A 26,787-nucleotide genomic window follows, 5' to 3' on the forward strand; every position below is an offset into this window, starting at 1 on the left:
AGATAAAAAAGAGGCAAAAAACTACCCCTGGTTATTCCATCACAGAGGTTCTCTGCCTTTGTGACATGTATTTATGTCCATAATACTCACAAAAATAAAAGTCACACCTGCAATTGACATTATTATACTGGCAGTCTCATAAAAGACTGTGCAGTCTTTCCAGCCATACTTGCCTACTTCAACACCTTTCCAATGCCCTCTGCAGAAATTTTGAAAAGATAAGTCATTGCTTGGTGGCCAGAGTGAGTGATTCCTCACTGGATGATTTTAAAGTGTTAAAAGACAAACTGAGGAACATTAAACATGGTGCAAGTTTATTTAAGAAAAAAAATTATTCAAATTAGGCAGCATCCAATCCAGCAGATAGAAAGGAGCTGTACAAAATGGAAAACCTTTTTATGTAGAAGGGAACAGGAACAAGGCAGTTATACTAGGCAAACAATCAGGTTGGTTATTGCAAGTTTGTGTTCTTTCAGGGGATGATACGGGTCAGTTAGGAGGATTTCCTGACTAGTGCTGATCAGGTGATTTCCGATGGACTGGAAGAGCTAAAACTGTATTTCTCCGTTCAGTGACCTGAGGCTTAGCGTAAGCCACTCCATTTTGGGCCTTTTGCCTTATTTTTTAACTAAAGACTGATATAAGGTTTGGTTCAGAAATTTGATAATGTTACTTGCAGCTATTGCTGCGTTGTTGGCCCAGCCAATACTAAGGAGAGATACCTTCTAGGAGCAAACCCATCAGAGTCAAGAATAAAGCTGAAATTTCTGGAGAATGTAATAATTCTTTTTCAAAGCAAACAGTGATGTGGTTGATGACCAAGCCCAACTTACCCTGTAATTGTTATTACAATGATCACTTCCAGACTGTTGTAAATTTAGGGAAGCCCAACCCACAGAGGATTCAGAACAAGGTCTCACTAAGTGTCATGCACAAAGCCAGTTCTTAGGTAGATCTGCAGTCTGTAGAGCCAAAGAATCAACCCAGCTGCTTCCCCTGCCTCATTGCCTTAGCTTATGATACCTTCCAAATCATACTTGCCTACTTCATCTCATTGAGTTTTTAGACATGCTCTTTTAGTGATGTTCTACTTGTCTTAGGGGTCTGTCTGCTCAGACTGTCTGAGGAGACACACACCTAAGTGTAAGGGTGAGTCAGTGACCTTCCATTTCACGTCAAGGAAAGTTTCTCTCAGTATCTTAAACACCACCACCGAAGTGCACAGCACATCACCTCCTTTAATTTGGTAGGTAAAGAAGCTGACTTGTTCCCTTCACCATTGATCTTACGCTCTCCGCCCCTCTCCTAATTCTCCAGCAGAGGTAACTTACAGAGAAATCTCTGCAACAGCTCGCTTCACCAAAACCTCCACCATGAATCCCAGCTTCTCCTGGCCTATAATTATCAGCATGGCCAAATTGCCAAGCAAAGCTTTTTACAGCCCACAAGCAAGGCCCACTCCCTCCTCCTCTCCGTCAGGCTTCTGTGCCCGCATTAGCAGCGCCTGCACTTGCCATGCTCCGGTCTCAGAGGCACTACTCTCTAGGACGCATTTTGCAACATAAGCTATTCTCTTGCTCTGTGAAGCAAAACAAAGAATTAAAGACAAGCTTGGAATTAGAGCTACCACAGCCCTGGGATTCAGAGAATCATAAAATCATAGAATTTTTTCAGTTGGAAAGGACCACAGAGATCTTTGCAACCTGCTGATTTTACAAGATGGGGAAACATTGGGGAGGGGGAGGGGAAAGGATGGAAGGAGGAATTGAGGAAGGGGAGCTGAGAACCAGGAATGTCCAGGCCTGCTGGTGATGCTAAGTGCTAGACCATGGAGTGGGTGACTAGGATGGGACGAAAAGGAAGAACAAGCTAAATTTTAGGCTTTTCCCACCAAAATCTGAGCCTATAGTTATTAATGAAAGTGCTGTGACTTTGAAGGGGCTAAACATTTTAGAAATTAGAACTTAGGTCACTCCCTTCCCTGCCCAGCACATCTCACTGTTCTTTAAATAAGGTGAGATGGCCAAATGTTTTTATTCTTTAGAGCTAAGTAGACAAGGGAAATTTCCCGGAGCTCGTTCATTGTTTTCAAGCAGAGCTGAGAAGTAAGGGAAATGTTCTGAGGGGTTTTCTGATGTTTACAAAGATATTTTTTAAAAACCTAAGTATCATTTTTTCCCCCAATAAAACAAGGGACTAAAGTCATGTTCGGGAATGTGAGTTAAAGTAAGAGTGGGTTCGATTTTTCCCAGTTTTTAATTCTTTCTTAAAAACCTATTCACTCAGATATGTTTTATTACCACCTGAAGATTTTATTCCTTTTCTCTTCCTGCCTCATGAAAAATGAAGTTATCAAACAAGCTTCCAGAATGCCCTAAGACATTAAGAACACAAAGGAAGGTCACTGAGGCTCTGGGTAGTTTGAAAAGGTCTGTGTGTTTGCACATTTTCCCAAAGAGTTCCTAGTTTCCATCCCTTTCTCAAAGGGGTATGTGATCCTTAAAATTATAAACCACCAATCTAGATTGTTAGAGCTGAATGAACTCTAGCTTCTGCATCCCTGAATCAACTTGTCTGGGCTTCCATAAACAAAGTACCATGGTATAAGTGGCTTAAACAACAGTTTTTTTTCTTCTTCTTACAATTCAGGAGGCTAGAAGTTCAAGATGTGCTAGATCTCAATGTTTGTGACCTTCCTTGCCTTACCCCCAAACAAAATGCATTTTGTTGAAATCCTAATCCCCATGGTGATGGTATTAGGAGATGGGACCTTTGGGAGGTGATGTAGTCATGAGGACAGAGCCTCATGACCCTATATGGGGTTAGTGTCCATATAAAAGAGGCTCCCCTGCACCCAGGAAAGGGCCTTCAGCAGACCATTTGGCACCCCGATTGCAGATTTCCAGCCCCCAAAACTGAGGGAAATAAATTTCAGTGTTTCATAAGCCATCCAGTTTATGTCATTTCTGTTACAGCAGCCTGAATGGACTAAGGATTAGGTGTTGGTAGGGCTGGTTTCTCTCAAGGTCTCTGTCCTGTATCTTCATATGTTCTCTGTGTATGTGTGTGTCTGTGTCCTAAACTCTTTTTATGAGGACACCAGTCACATCATAACAGGTTGCTCCAAGTGATCTCATTTAGCCTTAGTTACTTTTTTGAAGATTCCCTCTCCAAATATATTCATGTTTTGAAGTACCAAGAGTTAGAGCATCAACATAGGAATTTGGGGAGGAAAATAATGCAACTTATAATGTTCTTTATTTTCTCGATAGTATAGGTGGGAGAACTGAGTCTTGAAAAGGTGGATAAGCTGGTTGGAGCCAGTTTTTGAATCCTGGCCACAGTCCATGTCCTCAATGGTCTCTACCTGTCCTCAAAGACCCTGTCTTACAGATGACAGTGTAATAAGGAATGACTGCCATGTGAGCAGATTACTAGTGCATGCTGCAAAGGGCAGATGTAACTGTGATGTGGAATTGGGTAATGCCTCACTGTGTGGACTGAGATGATGGAGCCACCGCCACTGCCTGAGACAGCCACATGACCAGAGGGCTTTAAAAGTACTAATACTGGCCTCCCCGGTGGCGCAGCGGTTGAGCGCTGGGTTGCGAAGCTGCCCGCAGCCTCTGCGGCGCCGGTTCGATCCCCGGCTGCTCCCCGGCCACCGGAGGAGGGTCCCACATGGCGCGCAGACCTCTCCTGCCGCCCGCTGCTCCCCTCAGCAGTGTACTTCGGTCCTTCTGCCTGCTCTGCTCCCCGCTCTGGCTCTGGTGAATTCTCTCACCCTCCCGCGCTTCTGACTGTACCCAGTGCATGTGTAAACAGAACAAACAAACAAATAAATAAATAAATAAACATGCCTCTATTAAAAAAAAAAAAGTACTAATACTGGCGACCCTAGTTTCATAGGGAGGTAGCATGTTGCGAGGCAAAGAAAACCAAATATTTAATTTCCCAATCAAAACTACTTCCAAGATTGCATTTTCTGGAGATGGACAGCTCAAGGTAGGGATAGGCAAGAGCAAGGGCAGGACAAGCAGACCTGGATCACCTGTGGAGGTGGTGCTATCTGATGCCCAGCTTGCTGACAGGCCCTGATTCCACAGCCCATCTTCTTCAGGACTCCTAGCCTTCTGCCTTCCTCAGGGTAATGAACTTTGGCCTCCCACTTGCTAACACTAACAAATGAAGCCAATTGCAGGAGGCTGTGGCTCACCTTTCAGTGGTGGGTTGACAGGAAGAACAATGCATTTGTTTGCGGCTGCAGAGTCTTCAGGGAGGATCTGTCATCATTGAGTGAGTGTCAAAGGGTTTCAGGCTTCCTGTGACTGTCAGAGAGTGGAGAACAGAAAGGCGAGTTCAAACCTGCTGACACTTCTTAGGTGAAACTTACAGTCACCTTTTCCTCTTTTGAGTTTCAACAGCAATAAACTTTGTTCTAGTTAAAGAGGCATTTGATTACAACCACCACACACTGCCAATTAGTAGTCTCTTTTTTTCCTGAAGGGTAGTTGCCATGTACAACTCATATACATTCCTGGCTATAAGATGGAAGCATCAACTGTCTATATATAGAAATATATACTTTTGCTCCTAAATAGAACAATTGTTCTTACCTTCATTGCTCTGTTGGTATTTCTGGGCTTGAGGTAGTCTTGAGTCTCTTGGAAGATTCATTTTGGCTGTTTGGAAGGCAATAAGCAGGAAAACATGCTTACCACTAAGCCTCTGGTGAGGCTGCCCTTCTATTAACTGGATGACCAGGTGGGAGGACTGGCAGGGGTCTCAATTATTAGGAAATTTAGCCTGAAGCACTGGACATAATGTGCTGACGTGAACAGTCCTCTGCATTTCTCAGAGGACAGGAATGTGACTGCATGTGCAGAGCAGTACAAGCACCGGAGGCAGGGACCAATTCACCTGAATTTCAATGTCCAATAGTTTACCTGGTGGCAGCCCACAGAGGGAGTCATGGGGGCTTGCCTCCAGTGGTGCCTCCTGCTCATGAGGCCTCTGTTCCCTTGCAAGGTTCTGGATGATTGAAATTATTCTGAAGTCAGATATTATGCCAAGGTTCCATCTTTCAGGCACTATTTCTGCCAGCTTCCAAAAAGACCTACTTTTTTTGCAAGACAATTAACTTGAATGTCTCACAGTTTCTCTCTGGTTGGATGTGACAGTACCTGCTTATAACACAAGGAGGCAGTTTTAAAAGAATGAAATTTAGAGAAAACAGAAAGGACCCTTTGAAGTCATCTAAATCAGCCCTGCTCTTCTCCTCCCATCTACCTTTCTGAAGACACCATCCAATGTATTTTTTTCTTCCAAATTTTATAGAAAGAAATTTCAACCTCCACAAGGAAGAGATTATGCACTGTGGAGAGGTGACAAAAATACTGTGACGATCTATGAGAAAGATCTCCTAAAGGACAAAGGGGAAGGAAAGTTATTTCTATGATCCCACCCCTGTTATGGGCTTAGGATTCTCTTGGGTGACACTTGACCTAGTTCTGGCATTTCAGTCTAATGACCATTTATCCTGCAGAGGAGACCTAAAAACTGAGATCATTGTGGTTTCATTAGTGAAGGAGTGAGACTCTTTTTCCTAATTTCTTCATTTCTGATAAAAGAGCAGGATTCAAAATCTCTCATTTTCCTCTCTCTTCCTCACCGAAGATCAGGCTACCCAAGAAACATTTTCATGTTTTTACAACAAAACTTTCTACTTCAAGCAGTTGAGACACTGACTGATGAGTTTTTGTCTCTCTTGTTTGCAATCACATCCCGTTAGGAAACCAAGGGACAGGCGCTGCCACCAACGCGCTATCAAGATGATGTTAAATAACTCACTTTTTCAGGGTGAGAAACACCACAAAAAAAATTCCATTATTTCCCCTTTCTGACTAGTATAATCCAACCCCTTGTTTTTATCCAATTCCAATACCACCTCTCCCGTGGTGAAGTTGCCCAAGGGGTTTTGCCCTCATTTAAGGCCCCTTTGTTTTGTTCATCCCTCCTCTTTGATCCATCTTCCCTTTCCCCTGCATGATTGGTGATTGTGTGCGTCCACCTGTCCTGCTCACCAGCCCCTTATTGGCACCTCTTCTAAACATGTTTGGAGTGAAGGCTTCACAATTACTCCTCTGAGGAGGCGGTTATGAGGTCCCACTGCAGCTCTCCACGCTGCAGAGTCTCCTCTCCCCCAAAGGTGACATTGTTCTGCATCTGCAGATCACCGCATTTGTTTTCCTGATTGGGAAAGGCCTTTGTAAGCAATCTGAAACTCTACAACAATGAGTGTCTTGGAGTCATGCCAGTTAAGAAACACAACCATTTTGAGAGTGGGGGAGTGTAGGAAATTGTGTAGTACCTTGCATGGCATAGGGATTAGATAGGAGGACTCAGAGGTAAATACGAACCTAATGAGGATTTAAGTCTTCTCTAGACCCGCACTGATCTCTTAAAGGTGAAGGTAAACTATGCCAGCACCTACCATAGGGGATTCCTAACCAACTACCTGTGATTCCTAACCAACTAGTCCTCAAAGAATACGATGTTTACCCTGTGCCTCCCAGGTGTGTGGCTCCGCATGGAGTCTGGTGGACCTCAACTCCAATGACCTTTCAGGAAAACTTTTCCTCACTGCTCTCAGGATTGGATGGTTGTCTCTGCGAGAAATGACTAAGTTGATTTCCATGCTGTGACTCTAAAATGAGGCCACATTCTTGTAAGAATAGCACCTTGTAGTTTTTGCTAAGTTGTGACTTTTTTTTTTTGCTAAGGAAAGTAGTTTGGCTGTGAAGTCCTATAAAACAAAGTTTGGCAAAGTTTTTCTATAAAGGTCTCGATACTAAATAATTTAGGCTTGTGGGCCACACAGTCTGCTGCTATAGCACAAAAGCAACCACAGATGATACATAAACAAATGAGCTTGACTATAGTCCAATAAAACTTTATGGACACTGGCAGTTGAACTTCATAAAATTTCCATGTGTCATAACATATTCTTTTGATTTTTTAAAACCATTTGAAATAAAAAATCATTTTTGGCCCATTGGCCATTGAAAATCTAGGCAGCAGAGCAGGTTTAGTCCATGGGCCATCGTGGGCGGCCCCTGCTGCAGAAGAGAACTATTTACTGTTGAAATGGGTTCCTGCGAGCACTGGGTGCTTACACGAGCCCTCACCCTGACAGCCAAATTAGGGTGTCTCTTCAAATCTGTGAAACTAAATAAATGAGGGCAGGCCCCTCTTCCCATCAAAATGCAGTGAGTGTACACTGGTGTTATTTCATGTATCAGATTCCTGCACGGAAAACACTGTCATGCCATTAATAATCTTGGGAGGAACACCTTGAAACTTCACTTGCTGAGGGCATGTTGCAAATGGGCTCTAATGGCTTTTATTTCTCATTCTTGTCACCTCAGATCTAATCAGTTGTTTTGTCATTTTAAATTCCTATTTGGCAGGATGCTCCAGCTTCCTTGGCCTTCTAGATAAAGGCTCAGAGGAGGAGACCCTGAGGCTTTTAGGGCTGGGGAGTAGATCAGAGGGATGGAATTTAGAGGATCATGACCTTCAACCCTGAATGATGGGAGAACTAAGACGGTACCTAAATTCTTGAATGAGCCCCACCTCACCCACTGCCTCTCTTTTGGGGTTAGCGCGTGCCCTGAAATTGCTTTCTCTGGGGAAAGGATTTTTCTTCCACAATAAGGTTCAAAACTCATTTCCTCCTGTGTTGGCTGGGAAGAAGAGGGTGCTCTGAGTTAGAGGGCACTTAAATGCATGGCTTCTTCTTGCAGAGAGTAACTGAGCTGCACATAGCAAGCTCCACACCTGTCTGACCCTGAGCAACCAAAGAACCACTTTTGATAGTGACCCCACATTCCTGTAAGACGGTAAGGAAATGTGAATAATGACAAAGAATCCTTTCAATAAAAATAAAATTGCAATTAAATACATGATAAAAATATAAAACTGGTAAGAACTAAGTATTTTTTAGTGTTTGCACAAAGCTAAGCATCTCACCTATACTAGTTCATTATACTTTATTCTAACTCAGTACTGTTGCTGTTTTCATTTTGTGGATCAGAAAATGAAGCTCAAAAGGCCAGGAGCTTCTCACAGCCCATATCTGTAAAGTAGCAGCTCAGTTAAGTAATATGGATCCATCTTGCTTCAGAGTCTATAACCTTAACTCCCATTACATGGCTGTGCATCTTTACCAAATCATGCTACCTCTCTGATTCTCAGTCCTCTCCATTTTAAAATGAAACCAAAGACTATAACATCTCTAACCTTTTAAATCAAAATTCTTATTCTATTATTTTCACATAGTTTCATAGAGGCAGTATAGTATGAAACAAAAGTTAAATTCCCAAACTATGTTTGAGTTAGTACTTATAAATCTGTGATACAACTAAACAATCATAAATAATCAGCACTCGTACTCTGCTAGATTTGATAATGAGACGGAATGGGTACCTGCTCTTATTTTTGCTTGCAAAAATCTTGTTAGCTATCTTGAAGGTAAATATAAATCAGAGCCAAGAGCTTTTTGATCAAAAATTCAAGATTCTGAATTATTTAAAAAAGCATTATGCGTATTATACTATATTTATTAAGACAGAAAAATAGTTACTGGCAAGATTTTTCAGCAAGTGTTGAAGCTCTAGGTACTTTGGAGTTTAGCAAAAACTTGTTTGAATCATTGTTTAAATGAGGAGTGTTACTGTTTAATTTTGAAACCTAATGTGATCAGTTAACTAAATCTCCCATTTCTGGACTGTTCTAATGGTAAATATCAGAAACAAAAGGATCAGGACTGGGATGAGAAAATCCAAAATGCTTCCTGAACAAAAGATTAGATCTATTTCTTTTCAACCAATTAAACCCAGATTTTTAGGATCTCTCCCAGTAGGGACATGAGAAACATGAGGAAGGTGAGCTCTCTAAATCAGATCCAGTGATGCTAGCCAATCAGCTCACAGAAGGAACCACACATAATATACGAGTCAGGACATTAAAGAAAAAAAAAAAAGTCAAGAGTAAGTATATGGCAGAAAGCAGGTTTTCCTCCTTGTCATACAAGCCTTAGAAGAATGATCTGTTTCCAACTTTATTTATATTCCTCATTTTGGTCTTTCAAATATTGATTTTTAAAATATTCTCCAGGAGAAAGTCACTTGGGAATCTTTAAGTTGGGGCTCACGAATGATGCGTTTATTGCAGGATGGAAATATAGTCTTTTTCCCTCTCCTCATTTCCCTCCACCTAAGTATCTCTTTATTCATTATTTTAATTACCTAATCGTAAATTTCTTTAGGGGGTTACTTAGAAAGAAAATTAGCATCAAAGCTTGGCAGTAAATTCAGGGGCTTTTGGAGACAGTCCAAGCTGTTTCACCTGTGATTAATTAGATGATTTTTTTTTTCCCTTTAAGTGCCAGAAGGCTGTTGAGGTCTTTAAGCAGTTACATGACTGCTGGCAGTGCTGCAATTATGATTGATGCATGCGTCTGGAGTCTGAGGCTGCAGCCTGGCCTTTGTTGTTGGTAGTGTTGGTGGTGTGTGCGTGTGCATGTGTGCGTGTGTGTGTGTGTGTGTCTGTATGAGAGAGAAGAGAGGAGAGGAGAGGAGAGAGACAGAGAGACAGAGAGAGAGAGAAAGAGAGAGAGAGAAAAAGAGGTTAGAACTTGGAAAGCACAAGGTTGGAAAATCTCCAGTTTTCAAAAACAATGAAGTGCTTCTTTAATATTCTTGCAAGTGCAAGTCTAGAAGCTCCCAGCCAGAAGCTCCTATCAAAATATCTCAGCAATTTCAGAAATGTTGGTTTAGCAGGCCTCTTCCTCACCATTAGTCATTCAGTCCTTTGTGGAATCTTTGCATAAGCTGTCTTTATGACATGCAGTAAGGAATGCATATTTTCAACAATTATTTTCTTATATATTAAGCAGAGCAGCCATACCTATTTTAAGAGAGACTATGTCTCTTTAACATTTCATCCTGGTGAAAATCAGAAGGAACACAACTTTGGGAGATAATCCATTGTGTATAAAGTTACCCCAAATTATGTGGTGTAAAGTCACAGCAAACTCTTGGTGTATTTGGAAGATAGCTTGTACCTCCATTCACAAAAAACATACAATCAAAGATGCAATGTAGAAATTTGGTCATTGTTCTATTATGAATGCCAGTTTATCTTTTTTTTTTCTTTTTTCAAATTCCTTGTGAAAATGAGGATGGGAAGTCTCCTTTAAATTGTTTGACTCAGTCATGGCAGCAGAAAGTTCAAAGACTTTGGCAACTTTTGCTGAAGTATCTGTATACACTTGGAAACTCCTAAGCCCCTAGAATTGAGATCATCACCACCTAACATCTATTGCTCCACCATTCTTAATGTCCATGATGATATTTAAACCACAAGTTAAATATCTGGTACCAGCCTGCCTCTGAGGACTAATAGAAATGTCATTCACTTGAGTAAAAGAGACATCTGCCTAGAGCAGGGGTCAGCAATCGCTTTCTGCAGAGCCAGAGAGTGAATATTACAGGCTAGTGGGTCATAAGGTCTTCTGCATCCAGTCCACTTGGCTGTGCTGTGGTTGTGTTTAAGCACCATAATCCAGAGACACATGAATGAGCATGGCAGGCTTCCAAAAAAACCTGTTTGCTGACCCCTGGCCCAGAGCGCTGTTCAGATTTTAATTGGCCTGTGGACCACCTGGGACCTTGTTAAAATGCAGATTCTGTTTCAGCTGGTCAGAGACCTGCATCCTTAAACCCCACCGGATGGAAGGGGTGCCGCTGGTCCATGGACTCACATAGAGCTGCAACCCCACAGTGTTTTCTTGAACTGCATCCTTCTTTTCTGTGTCCAGGACATTTCGAATAGCACTGAGGCTCAAGAACAGAAGGGAGTGCTCACTTCAGTAGACATGTTGCAGTAGGACTCCTTTTAGATCTACATGCTTCAAATCTCTAATAATATTCAGCGATTCCTCGGGTGCTCTAGCACGTGGGGAAAGCCCATGCACCCTCTCCTGAACATTTCTCTTCCTTTTTTCATCTTTAAGATTGGTTGTTTAAGGTCTCACGTTCCTAAATGGACAGATGGCTCCGGCAGTGGCGCAGCTGCACACGTGCCCAGCACAGTCATTCATACTGGCTCCGCGGCCCCTCCACCAGCACCTCCCTGCCCGCGCGGAGAGCTCTGACCGCCAAGCAAAGGGCCCTCTGGCCCCGGCCTAATTGGCTGCAATGCAAGAGCTAATGTAGGTTGAGAGACCAATTAACTGGGCTTGTTTCTACCAATGCTGCATCTGAACATCAATTATGCTAAACAACACGCTGTATTAAGACATTTCCCTGCCACTATCATTTGCTATGGGACATCTCAGAACAGGGCAGAGGGGAGCCGTGCTCACTGCCTGCCTGAAGGGCTTCTCTCTCGCTGTCAGAGCAGAGCGCTGGCAATTTCAAGCAGTTTTACAACTAGAAAACCCACAATGCAGGGAAACATCCGACATGAGTTGGTTTCCTTCACTGGGCCTCAGTCTCTAGACCATGGGGGTTTCAGTCCAAGAACCAGAGAACAGTTTGGGGGAGGGACACTGGTAATCCTGCCACATGGCCCACAGGTTCCACCCCGAAATGAAGAACACTAGGCAGTGGTGTGTTCAAAGGACACGGTCCCTGAAACAAGAAAAAAAATCAATAATTAGAGACTGTTGGGTGAAGGAAGAGCCTTGCATTTTCGTCGACAGGTTTAGACAATTTTAAATTGCGCCCTGATGGTGCAAGGTGTTAAGACGCAGCCTGGGAAGCTGTCGGCAGCCACTGTAGCACAAGTTCGATCCCTGGCCAGGGAGCTACCCACATAGCACAGCAGACCTCTCCTGACTTGCGTGCTGCTCCCCTCAGCAGTATATTTCAGTCAGTCTGCCTGTTCTGCTCCCCCCCACTCTATCGCTGGTGAATCCTCTCACTCCCCATGCTTATTTCTCTTCCTGTACCTAAAATATTGTTCTCCATGCATGTTTCTTTCCTGGGACCTCTTCTCGTTTTGTACTATCCCTGAGTGGTCCCTGCTAATCATCTGCTATCATCACTCACCACTATGAGAAAACGTGAAAATTTTTTTCTAGTCAACTGTGCTCCTCTGAGCTTAAGCCCCATCTACCTGCCTCCCAGGCATGTCAACATACTCTAAATATAAGTGTACAGTTCACCACCAAACTGCTACTCCTTTTGTCTGGTTGAAAAGCAATATTTTATGGGGCCTCCCCAGTGGTGCAGTGGGTTGAGTGCAGTGCTGTGAAGCTGTCCGCAGCCTCTGCAGCGTGGGTTCGATTCCTGGAGGGCCAGGGAGATTCACACATTGCACAGCAGACCTCTCCTGTCTCGCCCACTGCTCCCCTCAGCAGTGTATTTCAGTCAGTCTGCCTGTTCTGTTCCCCGCCCTGTCTCTGGTGAATCCTCTCACCCTCCTGTGCCTCTGGCCTGTACCCCAGCTCTTGTATATAAATAAATAAAATTATAAAAAAAGAAAAAGGAAAGCAATATTTTATGAAACTGAAGTGTTATCATCTACTCTTTTCTTTTTCTTATCCTGGCACTCAATGAATCAAAAAGTCCTATGAACTCTCTGACATCCATTCTATCTGTCCTCTCTTCTCCATTATTCTTTTGTAGGCCAAGGCCATTAGATAACCATCTTCTTTCTTTTCCTTGAGATCGTCTCTGGTTTTATATGCTTTCAGTCTAACCTTGTGGACCTTGCTGTAGCATGTGCTGGGCTTCAAGTAGAGGCAATGGTGGGAAGAAACTGAATGCAAATTGATGAGGCACCCAGTCTCTGTAAACACAAGGTGAGGTGGAGTTGATGCTGACAACTGTGCGCTCTTGCTCATATGGAAGCCCATGTCATTGAGCAGTGGACAGGGAGGCTCAATGAAGGACTGCCCTTCCTCCTGGGCTGACCTACCACCTCACTGATGCTCTGCAGCTGGCCTGCCTGGAAGCCATCCTCCTGATGGCTCCCCCTGACTCCCCCAAAGCAACACACATAACTTTCTCTAACTGTGACCAAATGGATTACTACTTTTTGTACAAGAATGTGTGTCATTGTCAACATCAAAAACTTCCCTGCTTTGCTCTGGCAGCACCTGCCTTATTGATGGGGGCCTCTGAGCAACTCACTCAAACAAAGCATTTAAACCCATCTGACTTCAAAAGTGAGGTAAGACAAGCCACTTCGGGTGGTATAGCTCACATCTAATATGATTATTTCTTCTCTTCCTGGTGATAATAGAATTATGCAAAAGTGCCCTTGACTCAAAAAGGGTTTTCTCTGCAGAAATCAAATCTCTGCTCCCCCCCTAATTTCCAGCCCCATCCCCTAAACTCCGATCCCTCCTTGTCTTCTAGTCATTCACTCTGCACTTGCAAATACAAGAGCTTCTGACTTGTAAAGTACAGCAAACTGATGAAAAATGTGGCCAGATTTATCTGGTAGGTAAGTGATGAAATAGAACATCTATCTTCATCTGTTCATTCATCTGAATTGTTCATTGATTATCTCCAGTGTGAATGCAGTCAGCTCTGCTAGTTACATTTAATTTAATGAGTGAGACTTATGACAGCTGTCTCAGGATTCCCACACTTCTCACTGGTCTTCTGTTGTCTGGGATCTAGGAAGTTGGAGACTCTGCCTCTGGGCATGAATAATAGTAATCAGTAATAGTTGACTGACAGTGACCAAAATGGGGCCCTTGGAAGGAAGATCCAGAAGAAGGGAGCTTTCAACAACCTATCTCCAGGCATGGTGCTTAACCTTGACTTGTATGCAGTGCCTAGAGAGGATGTGCCCACACTACACAAGCACGTATCAGGGAGGCATTATCAGCAACCTTTCTTGGCTTGGGAAAATGTGTTTGGAAATGTTAGGCTACTTCTCCAAATTCATGTCCAACAGAGTAGAGACTGGGCCCCTCTACCCTTAAAGCCAAATTCTTTTCTTCATCCCATATTGTTTACTCGACTGATTCTCAGACTTCCCCTCCCCAAAGGGAAGACAGTGCTTAGCAAAAGAGGGTTTATTAGGTCATTTGGGTTGGGGGTTATTAAAAGTCAAGAAAAAAAAAAACATGAGGATGCAGTGAAGGAGGTATTTGGCAAATGATAGAATGACTTAAAGTAGTAGTCTCTATTAAATGTGGTACTTTTAATAATCTACTCTTATAGCACACACTTTAAGAGGACACACTTTTTAGAGTGTTTTCAAAAGAACTATTATTTTCAGTCATCTCAGAGTACTAATTCCTTGACAGCAGGCTAAGAGGATTTCCTGAGGGTCTTGGAACAGAGTCCCATGCATGAAGATGGCTAAACACAGAGTATCTGTGATAGCGATAAAATAATGAGCTGCCATTATTCTGAACTGCTTTTATTCATGTCTTTAGTGGCATGAAACTTAGGACACATGTTCTAACGAAGAATTACAAATTTATTTTTGAATTAAGTGAGATTTTGTAAAGCTACAAAAAGTATTCCTTTGATATGAAGTTTCCTGTTTATTATTAATTTATTCATCTAATTTCTATTCAGCACCCAGTATATGTAAAACACTATTCTAAGTGTTGAAAATACAACAGTAAATGAGACAATAGCCCTTTTAAAGAAATCCCACTTAAACCAAATTTAGTTAAAACTTAAGATAAGCTCACTTATGAGACCAGGAAAATGGTACAATTGTGAAGTGAGAAACTAAGGTGAAACGGGTGGCAGCAAGAGACGGGCAATGAGTAAATGGAACCAAGATGTTACAGAGGTATAAGTTAGAGAACTTGCTCATGAATTGAATATGAGCTTAAGGAGCAGTTGGAGACAGGTTGATAGAGTTAACCAAGATGTGGTATCATGGAGCATTGGGTGGACTCAGGAGAGCATGAAGGAATGGTGGACTCAGTACTTCTTGGTTATGTTGTTACGTATGCTATCCTATATCCTGTTGTTAAAGTTAGTAGACACAGGGAACTTGGAGGAGATTTAAGGGTTCAAGATATGAATTTTACATCAGATATTTAAAGCTAGGGACTTGAATGACATCATAAAGAAGATAATGAACAGAGAAGATAAAACAGCCTAGGTCTGATCTTTTGAACATTCCAGTACCAAAGTGTAAAGAGATCTATTCGATATGCTTGTGAAGGAGTGAGCAGTGGGGAGAGAGTGAGATATCATCAAAGTGAAGAAAGGGTTTTCAGAAAACAATGATAAGTGATGTAAAATGCTGCCCAGAGGTCAAGTGAAATGAGAATAGATAGTCATTCCATTGAATAACATGCAGGTTACTGGTGACCTTGACAATAAGTGTTTCAACAGAATTATATGATAGAAGAACTAAGTTGGAGTCAGCTTAAGAAGGGGTAAAGAAGTCTGCAAGTAGCAATCATTTTGATTGAAAAAATATTACAAGGACTTTCAAAATAATCTCAACCGCAGAATTAAACAAATATCACATGTCATATCTGAAAATAATAGGGATTTATAGAAGAAGATTGGTCTGATCTCTAATAGAATGGCAAGTTTTGTTGCAAATAAATGGCAGACACTTTAGATTTCTTAGGACAAGAGTGTGCATGTGTCTAGTATGTTCTCTCGTTATTGAATCCTGAATAGTTCTTGAAGGCTGGATCATTGGTATAGAAAGAGAACTAGTGCTATTTAAAGTAATGACAGTTTACTAATTAGCATGAAAGCATTTCAATGGTATATCAACTAGTATTGGAAGACACACAATGTCAGGGAAGGGTGGCTGATCAAAGGCTTTGCTCTCTCTAGACAGATAGTATACAGCCTGATTTGTTGTTTGCAATCTAAATGCTTTAGCTAGCATTTCTCTTAAGTCCACAGTTTTAAATGCAAGTAGCAGTCAACTCAGTATTGATAGTGTTGTAGAGAAACAGGTGCATTTTAGGGAGGGCTTATGTGTGAATATATATTAAAGGATACTTTTAAATCAAATCCCTAACTATACAATTTGCATAAAGGTCAAAATTTCTTTTGGTTCTGATCAAGCCTCTGGTTCCTTCAGCAAGAGCTGAGAGCTTATTGAATGTGTGTTTTCTAGCTTTAGTACCAAAATAATACTTATTTCAAGGCTTTTCTATGATCCAGGATAACGGAAATTCAGTCCATTAAGATAGAAGCTGTTTTATTTGTGATGACTTTAAGTCTCCACAGCAAGTATTCCATCTCTCAAGTATCTGTGGGCTCTATTTCCTCTTGCCAGGGGAATAATCATCGGATGAAGACAGAGTTTAGTCATTACACTGTGATAGACTAGAATTCCTGCAGACTCCATCCACAGAAATGTCCCACACTGGCAAATTCTCTCTGTGTCCCTTCACCAGGTCTGTGCAGAAGATTATGGACAGTGCAGGAGACCTGAGCGAGAGAGCTATTCAAGGTTGCACAGGCATAAACCCTCCTTTTTCCCCAGGCCCTTTTTCTCATACAAAATCAAAACTTAAGTTACTGGGATAAGTACAGGAAACCTCTTGCCGAAAAGGACTGCTCACTAAGACCCCTTGTCTTTGGGGTAGAAAGAGAAACAAATGCAGTCTGACTCTGGGTAAAGGGTTAGGATGTCTTCTTGTCCAGGGTCCTGATACTAAGACAGAGTGGACTCTCCACCTGTAGTCTCCTAACGAAGATGCAGGAAATACCTTTAATCATAAGCCTTCGGCAGGGAAGTGAGTAAAAGTAGCAATAGGACAGGCAATAAACTCACCACTGTTGACAGGCAAAAGGACACTTGCCCTGAGGAAAGAGAAAATAAATCCCTCCACCCTTTGAGAAGGGGCAGGAAAACAGTTGGTCTGAGGATCCTGCACTAATACATAACAATACATCTAGATTGCTGAATTTATTGTATAGCATTGCTCATATCTCTTTAATATGTAAGATCTACAAAGACTTTTCTTTTTTCAAATCCTAATATTGATCATTTTTCTTAATATAATTTTTGTAGGAATGAAAACAAAGAATTTTCTTTTTTTATTTTGTCTTAGTTTTGATTGGGGTTAACTGACTTTTTAAAATATTTCTTCCAGTCCTATGAGACTGGTGAAAGTTCTTAGCCTTACGATTGGACTTGATCTCGTGGTTAGTACCACTTAATTGACAGATGCCTTGAGGGAAAAACAGTAGAGAAAGTTGAGTTCACCTCAATTTTTTCCTTTTTTTTAACTTTCACTCTCACTTTTCATTTTTTAAAATTAATTTTTAAAAAATTTGTCTATCATTTACATATCTATATGACTTTGGGGTACATTTTTGCACCTCCATATGTGCACATGCTTCATTCACCCTCCACCAAACCTTCATTGCCAATGTCCTATCCCTTTTCTTCCCTTATCACCTCCTCCCACCAACTTCTGTGCCCTCTGGTAACCAGAAAATTTTCCATGAGGCTAAGAATTGTTTTTTTTTTTTTTTTTTGCCAGTATACGTTTCTGTTATTTATATTCCACAGATAAATGAAACCATCCATTATCCATCTTTCAATTTCTGACTGATTTTGCTTATCATAATCACCTCGAGATCTATCCATTTCATCCCAAAAGGCACTATTTCATCTTTTAAATAGTGGAGTAGTATTTCATCGAGTATGTATTCCACCAGCTCTCTGTCTAGTCACACATCCTTGGGCACTCAGGTCGGTTCCATGACTTGGCTATGTGGGTAATGCTGCTATGAACATAGCAGTGCATAAATTATAATATTTTTCTTTTTTCTTGGATCTCAGTCTTTCAAGTTTTTACTGACTCTATTACTCCATGTTTGTTTCAAACAGATACTTAGAGCACTTTTTATCCAGTTTTAATTTTTTTCCTTGGAGTGAGACTTGGTCTGTTGTAGCTATTCTACTATAGCTATAAATAAATATTAAAAAGCACATTTTTATATAAAAGTCAGACTTCTCTGTTTCTCTTAAAAATAAAACATGGCAGAACTGGGCTCACATTCTTGCATGGAAATAATGACTAGTGGTAAGTAGCTGCTGTCCTTTTCATTTCAGGGTTACGCTCTCCAGTTTTCCATATTTATGTGGCTTACTCAGTGATCCCTGAGAGTCAGAAAAGGAGAGGGCCCATAATCACACTTGGAGTAACCTGTGGTGTATTACAGGAGAGCTGAAGGTGACAGAGAATCATGGTCAGAAAATCAAAAGGAATGCAATATTTTAGGATGAGGGAGAAGACCCTCTGTGCTGAATCCTGTTCAGGCTTTAAGTCAGGCTGGTGCTAACACTCTGTTATATTGAGTGACTTAATGTAATTAGTGATCATAGAAAGAATTAGTATGATAATGAAGGTTATAGACAGACTGGGGCAGCTGAAGTGGTGAGTTAGAAATGTGGACATAAAGCAGTGAATGTAGACAAGTAGTTAAACAGTCTGACTGGGATAGGAAGGCAGTAGGGCACAGTAATGGGGGTAAGATGGGGAGCTCAGAAGTACATTTAAGAAAATAGAGGCCCTTATTGACTGCCTTCTTCTCATGCATTAGCTGGCTTTCTCCTCTTTCTTGCAATATGAAATTCTACAAAGATATGTTCTTGATGGCAAGAAAGAGTGAAAGATGGTCAGCATTCCATAGCTCCAGAAAGAAAAAAAGAAGACAGATGAGGCAATGTGGAGGTTCATTTAGGTTGCTGGGGAAAAAGGCTGACTTTAATTAAGCTTATCTGACCTGTGCAGCCTTGGGCGGAGTTTCTCTCCTTTCCCTGCCTACAAGATGCAGCAGTCAGAAGACAGCAGCACGAAAACTGCCATATTTTGGGGCCTCCCTGCTGGTGCAAGGGGTTAAGCACCACACTATGAAGCAATCCACAGCTTCTGCAGCATGAGTTTGATCCCAGGCCAGCCAGGGAGCAACCCACATGGCGAGGCAGATCTCTCCTGACTTGCCCGCTGCTCTCCTCAGCAGTGAATTCCAGTCAGTCTGCCTGTCCTGCTCCCCACTCTGTCTCTGGTGAATCCTCTCCCCCCCCCCCCCGCATCTCTGGCCTGTACCCCAGCTCTTGTATGCATCAACAAATAAATCTTTTTTTTTAAATGTCTTATTTTTCTTTTTCAAAAACAGGAGGAAAGCTGGGACAGTTCCCTCCTAGCTTCAGGGATCTGTTAATTGGCTCCCCAGTAAAATTACAGAGCAGCCTGCCTGACGATGATTGTAAATGACAGAGATGATCGGGTTTACCTTGTGCCATCCCCAGGGGACTCACAGTTAGTTTAGTCTGCCAGGTTCCTTTCTTCTCAGCAGCAGAGGCTGGACTCCTCCTGCATCCCTTCAAACCTAATTAGTGTTAGGGCCCGTCTTCCCTCTCTGCCTTCATCCCCACAGCCCTCTTTCCTTTCTCTGCCTCCCCTCTTTCTTACTCCCCAGACTCAGTAAGCATGCAAATCCAGAAACTGAAGAAGCATCTCAAAGGTTGGGCTCTTTTACCTTTGGTCTGAAAGCACTGTAGGTTATAATTGCTCCGGGCAAATATGCACCAACTTCACTGAACTCCACCCTCCCTTAACTTAGAGTATGAAGGCACTCAGCTTAAGGATTTTATAGTTAATTTATAGTTAGAGATGTTTGAAATATACTGTAAGTCTTAAATAGAAGTTACATGCTACATGACTAAATATTAAAGAAGGTAGTGTCAATAAAATCAAATCTTTACATCTTTTAATTTTCCCAGAAAACACTGTGACTGTGCGTGTATATGTACACATGTGTGTTTGCATAGCTATGTATATATGTGTATACATATATGCATGTGTATATGTGGACATGTAATATATATTACAGGTACATAATACAATTGCATACATATGTATAAATATGATAAATGTATTTTTTTCTTGAAAACCCAGCTTCTCAAACTCTAATGTGTGGATCACTTATGGATCTTATTATAATACAGACTGATTGTGTGGGATGAAGCTCAGTTTTAGGTAAGGTAGATGTTGCTGGTTTGGGGACCATATTTTGAAGAATAGATCTTAAGAGATTTCTCCAACTTCTCCTCTCCAACTTCTTTATTTTTTTATTATAAATTTTATTTTTATATTCCTCATATAATTGTGACCCCCTTATTTTGACCCCAATTCCTCCCCTCCCCGCCTCCCACCCCCCATAAAGTGTCTCTGGTTCATAGTTGTTTGTGGATTTTGATTTTTACTTTCTTATAGTTATTCTTTTTCCTGGTCCCTTATTTAAGTTTTCTAGATTCCTGCTATGAGTGAGACCATCCGGTATTTTTCTTTTTCTCTCTGGCTGATTTCGCTGAGCATGATCCCTTCCAGCGCCATCCATGTTGCTGCAAATTACATGTGTTTATCTTTTTTGAATGTTGAGTAATATTCCATGGTGTATATGTGCCACATCTTCTTGATCCAATCGTCCATTTTGGGGCATTTGGGTTGTTTCCAAAGCTTAGCTATTGTAAACAGTGCTGCTATAAACATAGGGGTGCAGGTGCTCTTTGGAATTGATGTTTCTGTGTCCTTTGGGTAAATACCTAGTAGTGGAATTGCTGGATCATATGGAAGCTCTATGTTTAGTAGGTCAAGAAATCTCCACATAGCTCTCCATAGTGGTTGGACCAGTTTGCACTCCCACCAAAAGAGACAATAACAAAAACAAAGAGAAACCCCACCAACTGGGAGAAAAAAATGCACACAACACTAATGATAAAGGACTGATCACAAAAATCTACAAAGAGCTGATGAGACTCAACAAAAACAAAGAAAATAATCCAGTCAAAAATTGGGCAGAAGAGCTAAAAAGAAACTTCTCTGAAGAGGAAATGCAAATGGCCAACAGGCAAATGAAAAAATGTTCAACATCACTTGTAATCAGGAAAATGCAAATCAAAACTACCATGAGATACCATCTTACACCAGTGAGAATGGCACATATTAAAAAAACTAGCAACAACCAATGTTGGCGAAGTTGGGGAGAAAACGGAACTCTCCTACACTGTTGGTGGGAGTCCAACTTCTTTATTTTAACCAAGCTGCCCTACTTTTCAATTCTGTTCAAATGTTACTCCAACATTTCTTTGGGGTACATGAAAATCCATTTGGTAGAAAGAATTTTTGCTATTTCTTGAAACAAATAATTAGCTATTGAGTAAAATAGCCTCTGAATTTGTGTTCTGTTTTTTTCTTCCAGATAGAACATAGGGAAAAATGAAGGATGATGTGAAATCTCTTTAGATTTATGTTATTTCTTTATGTTATTTCTTTAATTTACTAAGTTAAGCAATTGCCTCATCAATTTTTAATTTTCATCTATTTTCACATATACATATAAGGTTATAAATTCACTTGTTCCTACTGATTACATGTATATACTGCATATTTTTATGGTGGTCAAAAACATGAAATGTATTATCTTAACCTTTTTAAAGTATTCTGTACAGGGCCTCCCCGGTGGCACAGCGGGTTGAGTGCAATGCTGTGAAGCTGTCTGCAGCCTCTGCAGCATGGGTTGAATCCCTGGCCGGCCAGGGAGATACCCACATGGCGTAGCAGACCTCTCCTGTCTTGCCTGCTGCTCACCTCAGCAGTGCTTTTGGTCCTTGTGCCTGTTCTGCTCCCCGCTCTGTCTCTGGTGAATCCTCTCACCCTCCCGCGCTTCTGGCCTGTACCCCAGCTCTTGCATAAATAAAATAAATCTTAAAAAATATTTAAGTATTCTCTATAGTAGTGAAAACTATATGCACATTTTGTATAAAGCTTTCTAGAACTTTATCTTGGAAAACTAAACTATATCACTTGAACACTCCCTTTTCCTCTCTTCCCCATTCGTAAGTATCATCGTTTCACTTTTAGTTTCTAAGAGTTCCATGGTAGATACCTTACTTAAGTCGAATCTCCAGTGTTTGTCTTTTTTGTGACTGAATGACTTCCCTTAGTATAACTTCCTCAAGGTTTGCCTGTGTCATAGCATATGATGGATTTCCTTCTTTGTTAAGGTTAAATTAATACTTCATTATTTGTAAATGACTGTTTTCTTTACCAATTCACCCACTGATAGATTTTAGGTTGCTTCTACTCCTTGCCTCTTATGAATTATGCCACAATGAACTTTGGTGTACAAAGAGCTGTTGGTGATCCTGTTTTCAGTTCTTTTGGATATATACCCAGAAGTAGGATGACTGGATTATATGGTGATTTTTAATTTTTTTAAGCAAACTCCTTATTTTTCTCCATATTAGCTACACCATTTAACAGTCTCACAAACAGTGCATAAGGATCCCAGTTCCTCCACATCCCCACCAACACATCTTTTTTGGTAGTTGTCATCCTGATGGGTGTGCAGTGGTATCTCATTGTGTGTTTGATTTGCATTTCCCCGATAATTAGTGATACTGAACATCTTTTCTTATGCTCACTGGCCATCTTTAGTATATGTGTGTGTCTACACCACACACACACACACACACACACAAACACACGAGGAATGTCTATTCAAGTTCTTTGATCATTTTTTAATTTGGTTGTTTGGATGTTTTTGTTGTTCAATTGTAGAAGTTCTTTAAATGCTGTCGGTATTAGTCCCTTATCTGGTTTGCAAATATTTACTCCCATTCCATTTCATTGACTGCCTTTTTACTTGGCTGTTTGATTCCTTTGCCCTGTTATTTCCTTTTCTTTTTGTAATTTGGGTGCCATATCCAGCAAATCATTGCCAAATCCAATGAAGAGTTTCCTTTTTTTTTTTTTTTCTTGTGGGAGATTTTTTTGTTTTGCTTTGTTTTGTTTTTATTTAAAATATTTAATTTTATATAATTCTTACATCTTTTTTTATCTTTGCACAATGTATTCATTTTCATTTTGGTTATATTCCCCATACAATTGCATCTCCCCCCTTATTTTGACTCTAGTCCTTCCTTTCCCACCGCTCTCTCCCCTCCCCAGTGTGTCTCTGGTTTATAATTGCTTGTTGATTTTGATTTACTTTATCACAATTAGTCTTTTTCCTGGTCCCTTATTCAGGTTTTCTAAATTCCTGCTATGAGTAAGACCATCCGGTATTTTTCTTTTTCTATCTGACTTATTTTGCTGTGCATGATCCCTTCTAGCTCCATACATGTTGCTGCAAACTGCATGTGTTTATCTTTTTTGATTGCTGAGTAATATTCTGTTGTGTATATGTACCACATCTTCTTGATCCAGACATCTATTTTTGGGCATTTGGGTTGTTTCCATAGCTTAGCTATTGTAAACAGTGCTGCTATAAACATAGGCATGCAGGTGCCCTTTGGAATTACTGTTTCTGTTTCATTTGGGTAAATACCTAGGAGTGGAATTGCTGGATCATGTGGAAGCTCTATGTTTAGTACTTCAAGAAATCTCCACACAGCTCTCCAGTTTTATAGCATATCTTTGATTCATAGAGAGTGGCTTTGTTGGTGATTTCATGAGAAATTAAAAAATAAAGCATGTGTGAAAAGCATGTCCATTAGCTACTTATTAGAGTGAGAGTATACATATATATATATATAAATATTATAAGTAGAGTCACTACTACTAGATATTCTACATATACTCTCCCTTAGATCAAATCAAGCCACTATGTAATGCATATTATTTGATGTCAATACTATTTATTCTTGTTTATTTTGTTATTTTCTAAAAAAGTTGTGTTAAAATTTATCTCTTTGTGGATTTCTCAATACTTTTTGTAATTTTGTCAGTTTCAGTTTTATACCTTTAAGTCCCAGTTATGTGCATAAAGTTTAAAATTGTTAAATTGTTTGCTAGTTGAAGGTTAGTATTATGGAATGAAAATGACTTTTTGCTTTAAGATGTACTTGTCTGACACTAGTAGTACCGCATCTTTTGGTCCATATTTTCCTAGTATTCCTCTTTATTTTCTGTCAGTTTCATATTCTCTGAATCATTTTATTTTGTGGTATAAACAACATATATTTTGTGGTATAAACAACATATAACATAAAAGCTAATCTGAAAATATCTCTTTTACCTTATTTTTTTTACCTTTTTACCTTTTTTACCTTTTACCTCTTTTACATGATTGATCCATTTATAATTGTTAAATATCGTATGTATTTACATTTATTACTACCCTTCATATATATTTTTTCTCTACATAGAAACATATATACTATAAATAGAATATATTCTTATATTCTGTAAGTTTGCTTTTATAAAAAATATTGCCTTCCCAAAAATTGAGTCAACATTTTTTAATTCCATTTGTCTAATATTGTTTTCTCTCAATGTATTTTTCATATTTTCTTTTGGGTTTATTCTCCCCCAAATTCCACATGCTAATAGATTTAACAAATACTAAAGTTAATAATCATCTCTGTGCTCCTCCTGAACAATACTATACTCTTACAATAATTTTAATCATATCTCTTTCTTGTCCCTTATTATTTCTAATATGTTACTTCCAAATTATTCTTAACCCACCTAATATTATTACTATAGTTATTACAATTATTACAGTTATTACAACTGATATCTATTTATATTTACCTTAGTAATTTCCAATTGTTTTCTAATCATTCCTTCATATACATTTCTTCATTGTTTGGGGTTCATTATCTTCTTACAGAAGAAGTATATCCTTTACTAGTTTCTTCAATAAAGTTCTCTAAGCATAATGATCTCAGTCTTTCTCATCTAAAACTACTTCTATTTTTGCCTTTCCCTTTTGAATGGTAGTTTAAATAGCACAGTACAAGTTTGTACAGTACAAATAGTACAGTAGAAAGTTTGCATATTCTGTGGTGTTCTTTTCAGCATTTTGATGTTTCATTTTTTTTCTCCATTCCTCAGTGATAATCTCTTTGTAGGAAATCTACTTTTCTATGTATGAATATGGTTGCATGTGGATTTACTTCAAGATTTATTGAAGTTTCCTGTTCATGACTCACTCACCTCTCATATTTTATCAGTTCTAAACATTTTAAAACTTATTTCTGCATCTTTATTATCTCCTCACCTGGACATCGAGTTATTTGTAGATTGAACTGTTCATTCTTCCAGATCTCTTAATCTTTCATATTTTCTAATTGTTTAGCTCTCCACTTTTATATTTTAAGTAAATTCTTCAGAATTAGCATTAGCTAATTTATTGCTTAATGCATGTGTTGTTTTTTTAATTTACTCAACTGTTTCTGGAAATTTTGATTTTTCAACTGCCTACTCATCTTTTCACAGTATCTTGTATTCTCTTATCTTATTATAACTTCCAATCAGTTTTTCTTTAACATTTTCCATCATTTTAAAAATAGCTAAATTTTTTTTTGTCTTTTTTCAGATTGTTCTAGTATTCAAAGACTAGGGTCATGATAACCATCTTATTTGATTTGTCTGATGACTCTACCTTATGAAAATAATGTCCGCATTTCATTTATAAATTTCTACTAAGGCTTATGGTCAGCTTTTTAAAAGTTATGAATTTTTTCCCCTATCCTCTCACCCTCCCCCAGTGGGTGTTTGCCCCAAGTTGTAAAATTTGTTGCTGTAAAGTATTATTAATTTCTACCAGTTACCTCAAGGGTGTTACTGGTATGGAATCAGACTTTTTCCCCATTACATTCTCAGTTTTAAATTCCTGACACATAGGGTATAAATTTGGATATTCCATCTGCACATGATATGAGCTTGGGGCTTTAAATTCTCATGATTGGTGTTTTTTACATCCAGATCCCTAAGCAAAGATAAATTTTCTTGTTCCTTCTTGGGCTATAAGAGGAGTCTGTTTATTGCTTCTGACACAGATGGGCTGGCCCTTCCCAGGTGATGGTTAAATTGGGTCTCAGTTCTCATCGACATCCCCTGGTTCCACAAGGTGTTATAATTCCAGCCACTGACTAAACAGTTCTACATGAGTGTCCCCCCTCCCTCCTCCTCTGGACAATGACCTCCATTTTGCTTTTCATTAGAAGTTCCAATTTATTTAAAAAACTTCACTCTGTCTCTCACTCTCCCTCTCTCTCTCCATACATATATATGTATGTGTATATATATATATATATGTACATATATATTTAAAATTATAATTTACCTAGAATTTCTGAATGTTTGTAGCAGGAATAAAATCCATTTGAATACAATTAGTTATACTGCTGAAACCATAAGTACCAGAGTAGTCTTTTAAAATGTAAATTACAACACATCATTCTATTATTTAAAATTGTAAGAGTTTCTCATTGCACTTAGAATAAAATCAAATTTATTTCTCATGTTTTATAGAATATTTCTTAATCAGGTTCTTTCTATTACTCTAGTGTCATTTCACGAAACTCTTCCTCTAACTTGCTGGCTCCACGCTGTCCACACAGGCTTATTTTTCTCTTGAACATGCCAAGTTCCCTTCCTAAATCTTTCCCCATAGGATCCTTTCTGCTCTTCAAGGGCCCCTGACCAGCACATTCTTTATTATGTCAACATGTTTATTTCCTTCACAGAATTTGACACAGTCTGTAATTATCTTTTTCATTTATGTGTTCTATTTTTTCCCTACCTCCTCCAAATAGAGTGTATACTCTGTATGGAAAGCAATTTTGTCTTGTTAATTGCTCATACCTCAGCATCTAGCACAGTGCCTGATACAAAGTAGGTAGTGAATAAATACATGCTCGGTGAAGGTGGAAGTCATATTCAAAATCTTCTAGTTGAACTGCTTTTACAAAGTAGGTGGGGGATTAGTTGAGAAAGATTTTAAGAACTTGCTCAAA

At 39.7% G+C, this 26,787-nt stretch overlaps 1 protein-coding gene across 1 annotated transcript in view; it reads right to left on the minus strand.

Annotated features, from left to right (window-relative positions):
- Window positions 1-1,435: 1,435 nt before the first annotated feature.
- Window positions 1,436-26,787, minus strand: part of KCNU1 (potassium calcium-activated channel subfamily U member 1) — a gene marked incomplete at both ends in the record, with an annotated part of 145,251 nt that continues 119,899 nt past the window's right edge. Inside the window, one exon of the mRNA XM_084232597.1 lies at window positions 1,436-1,579. Within this exon, the coding sequence (XP_084088723.1) occupies window positions 1,436-1,579 (144 nt within the window). The remainder of the gene's footprint in view (window positions 1,580-26,787) is intronic.

This window comes from Talpa europaea (genome assembly GCF_964194135.1).
Source record: "Talpa europaea genome assembly, chromosome: 4".
In the NCBI taxonomy this organism is placed as follows: domain Eukaryota; kingdom Metazoa; phylum Chordata; class Mammalia; order Eulipotyphla; family Talpidae; genus Talpa; species Talpa europaea.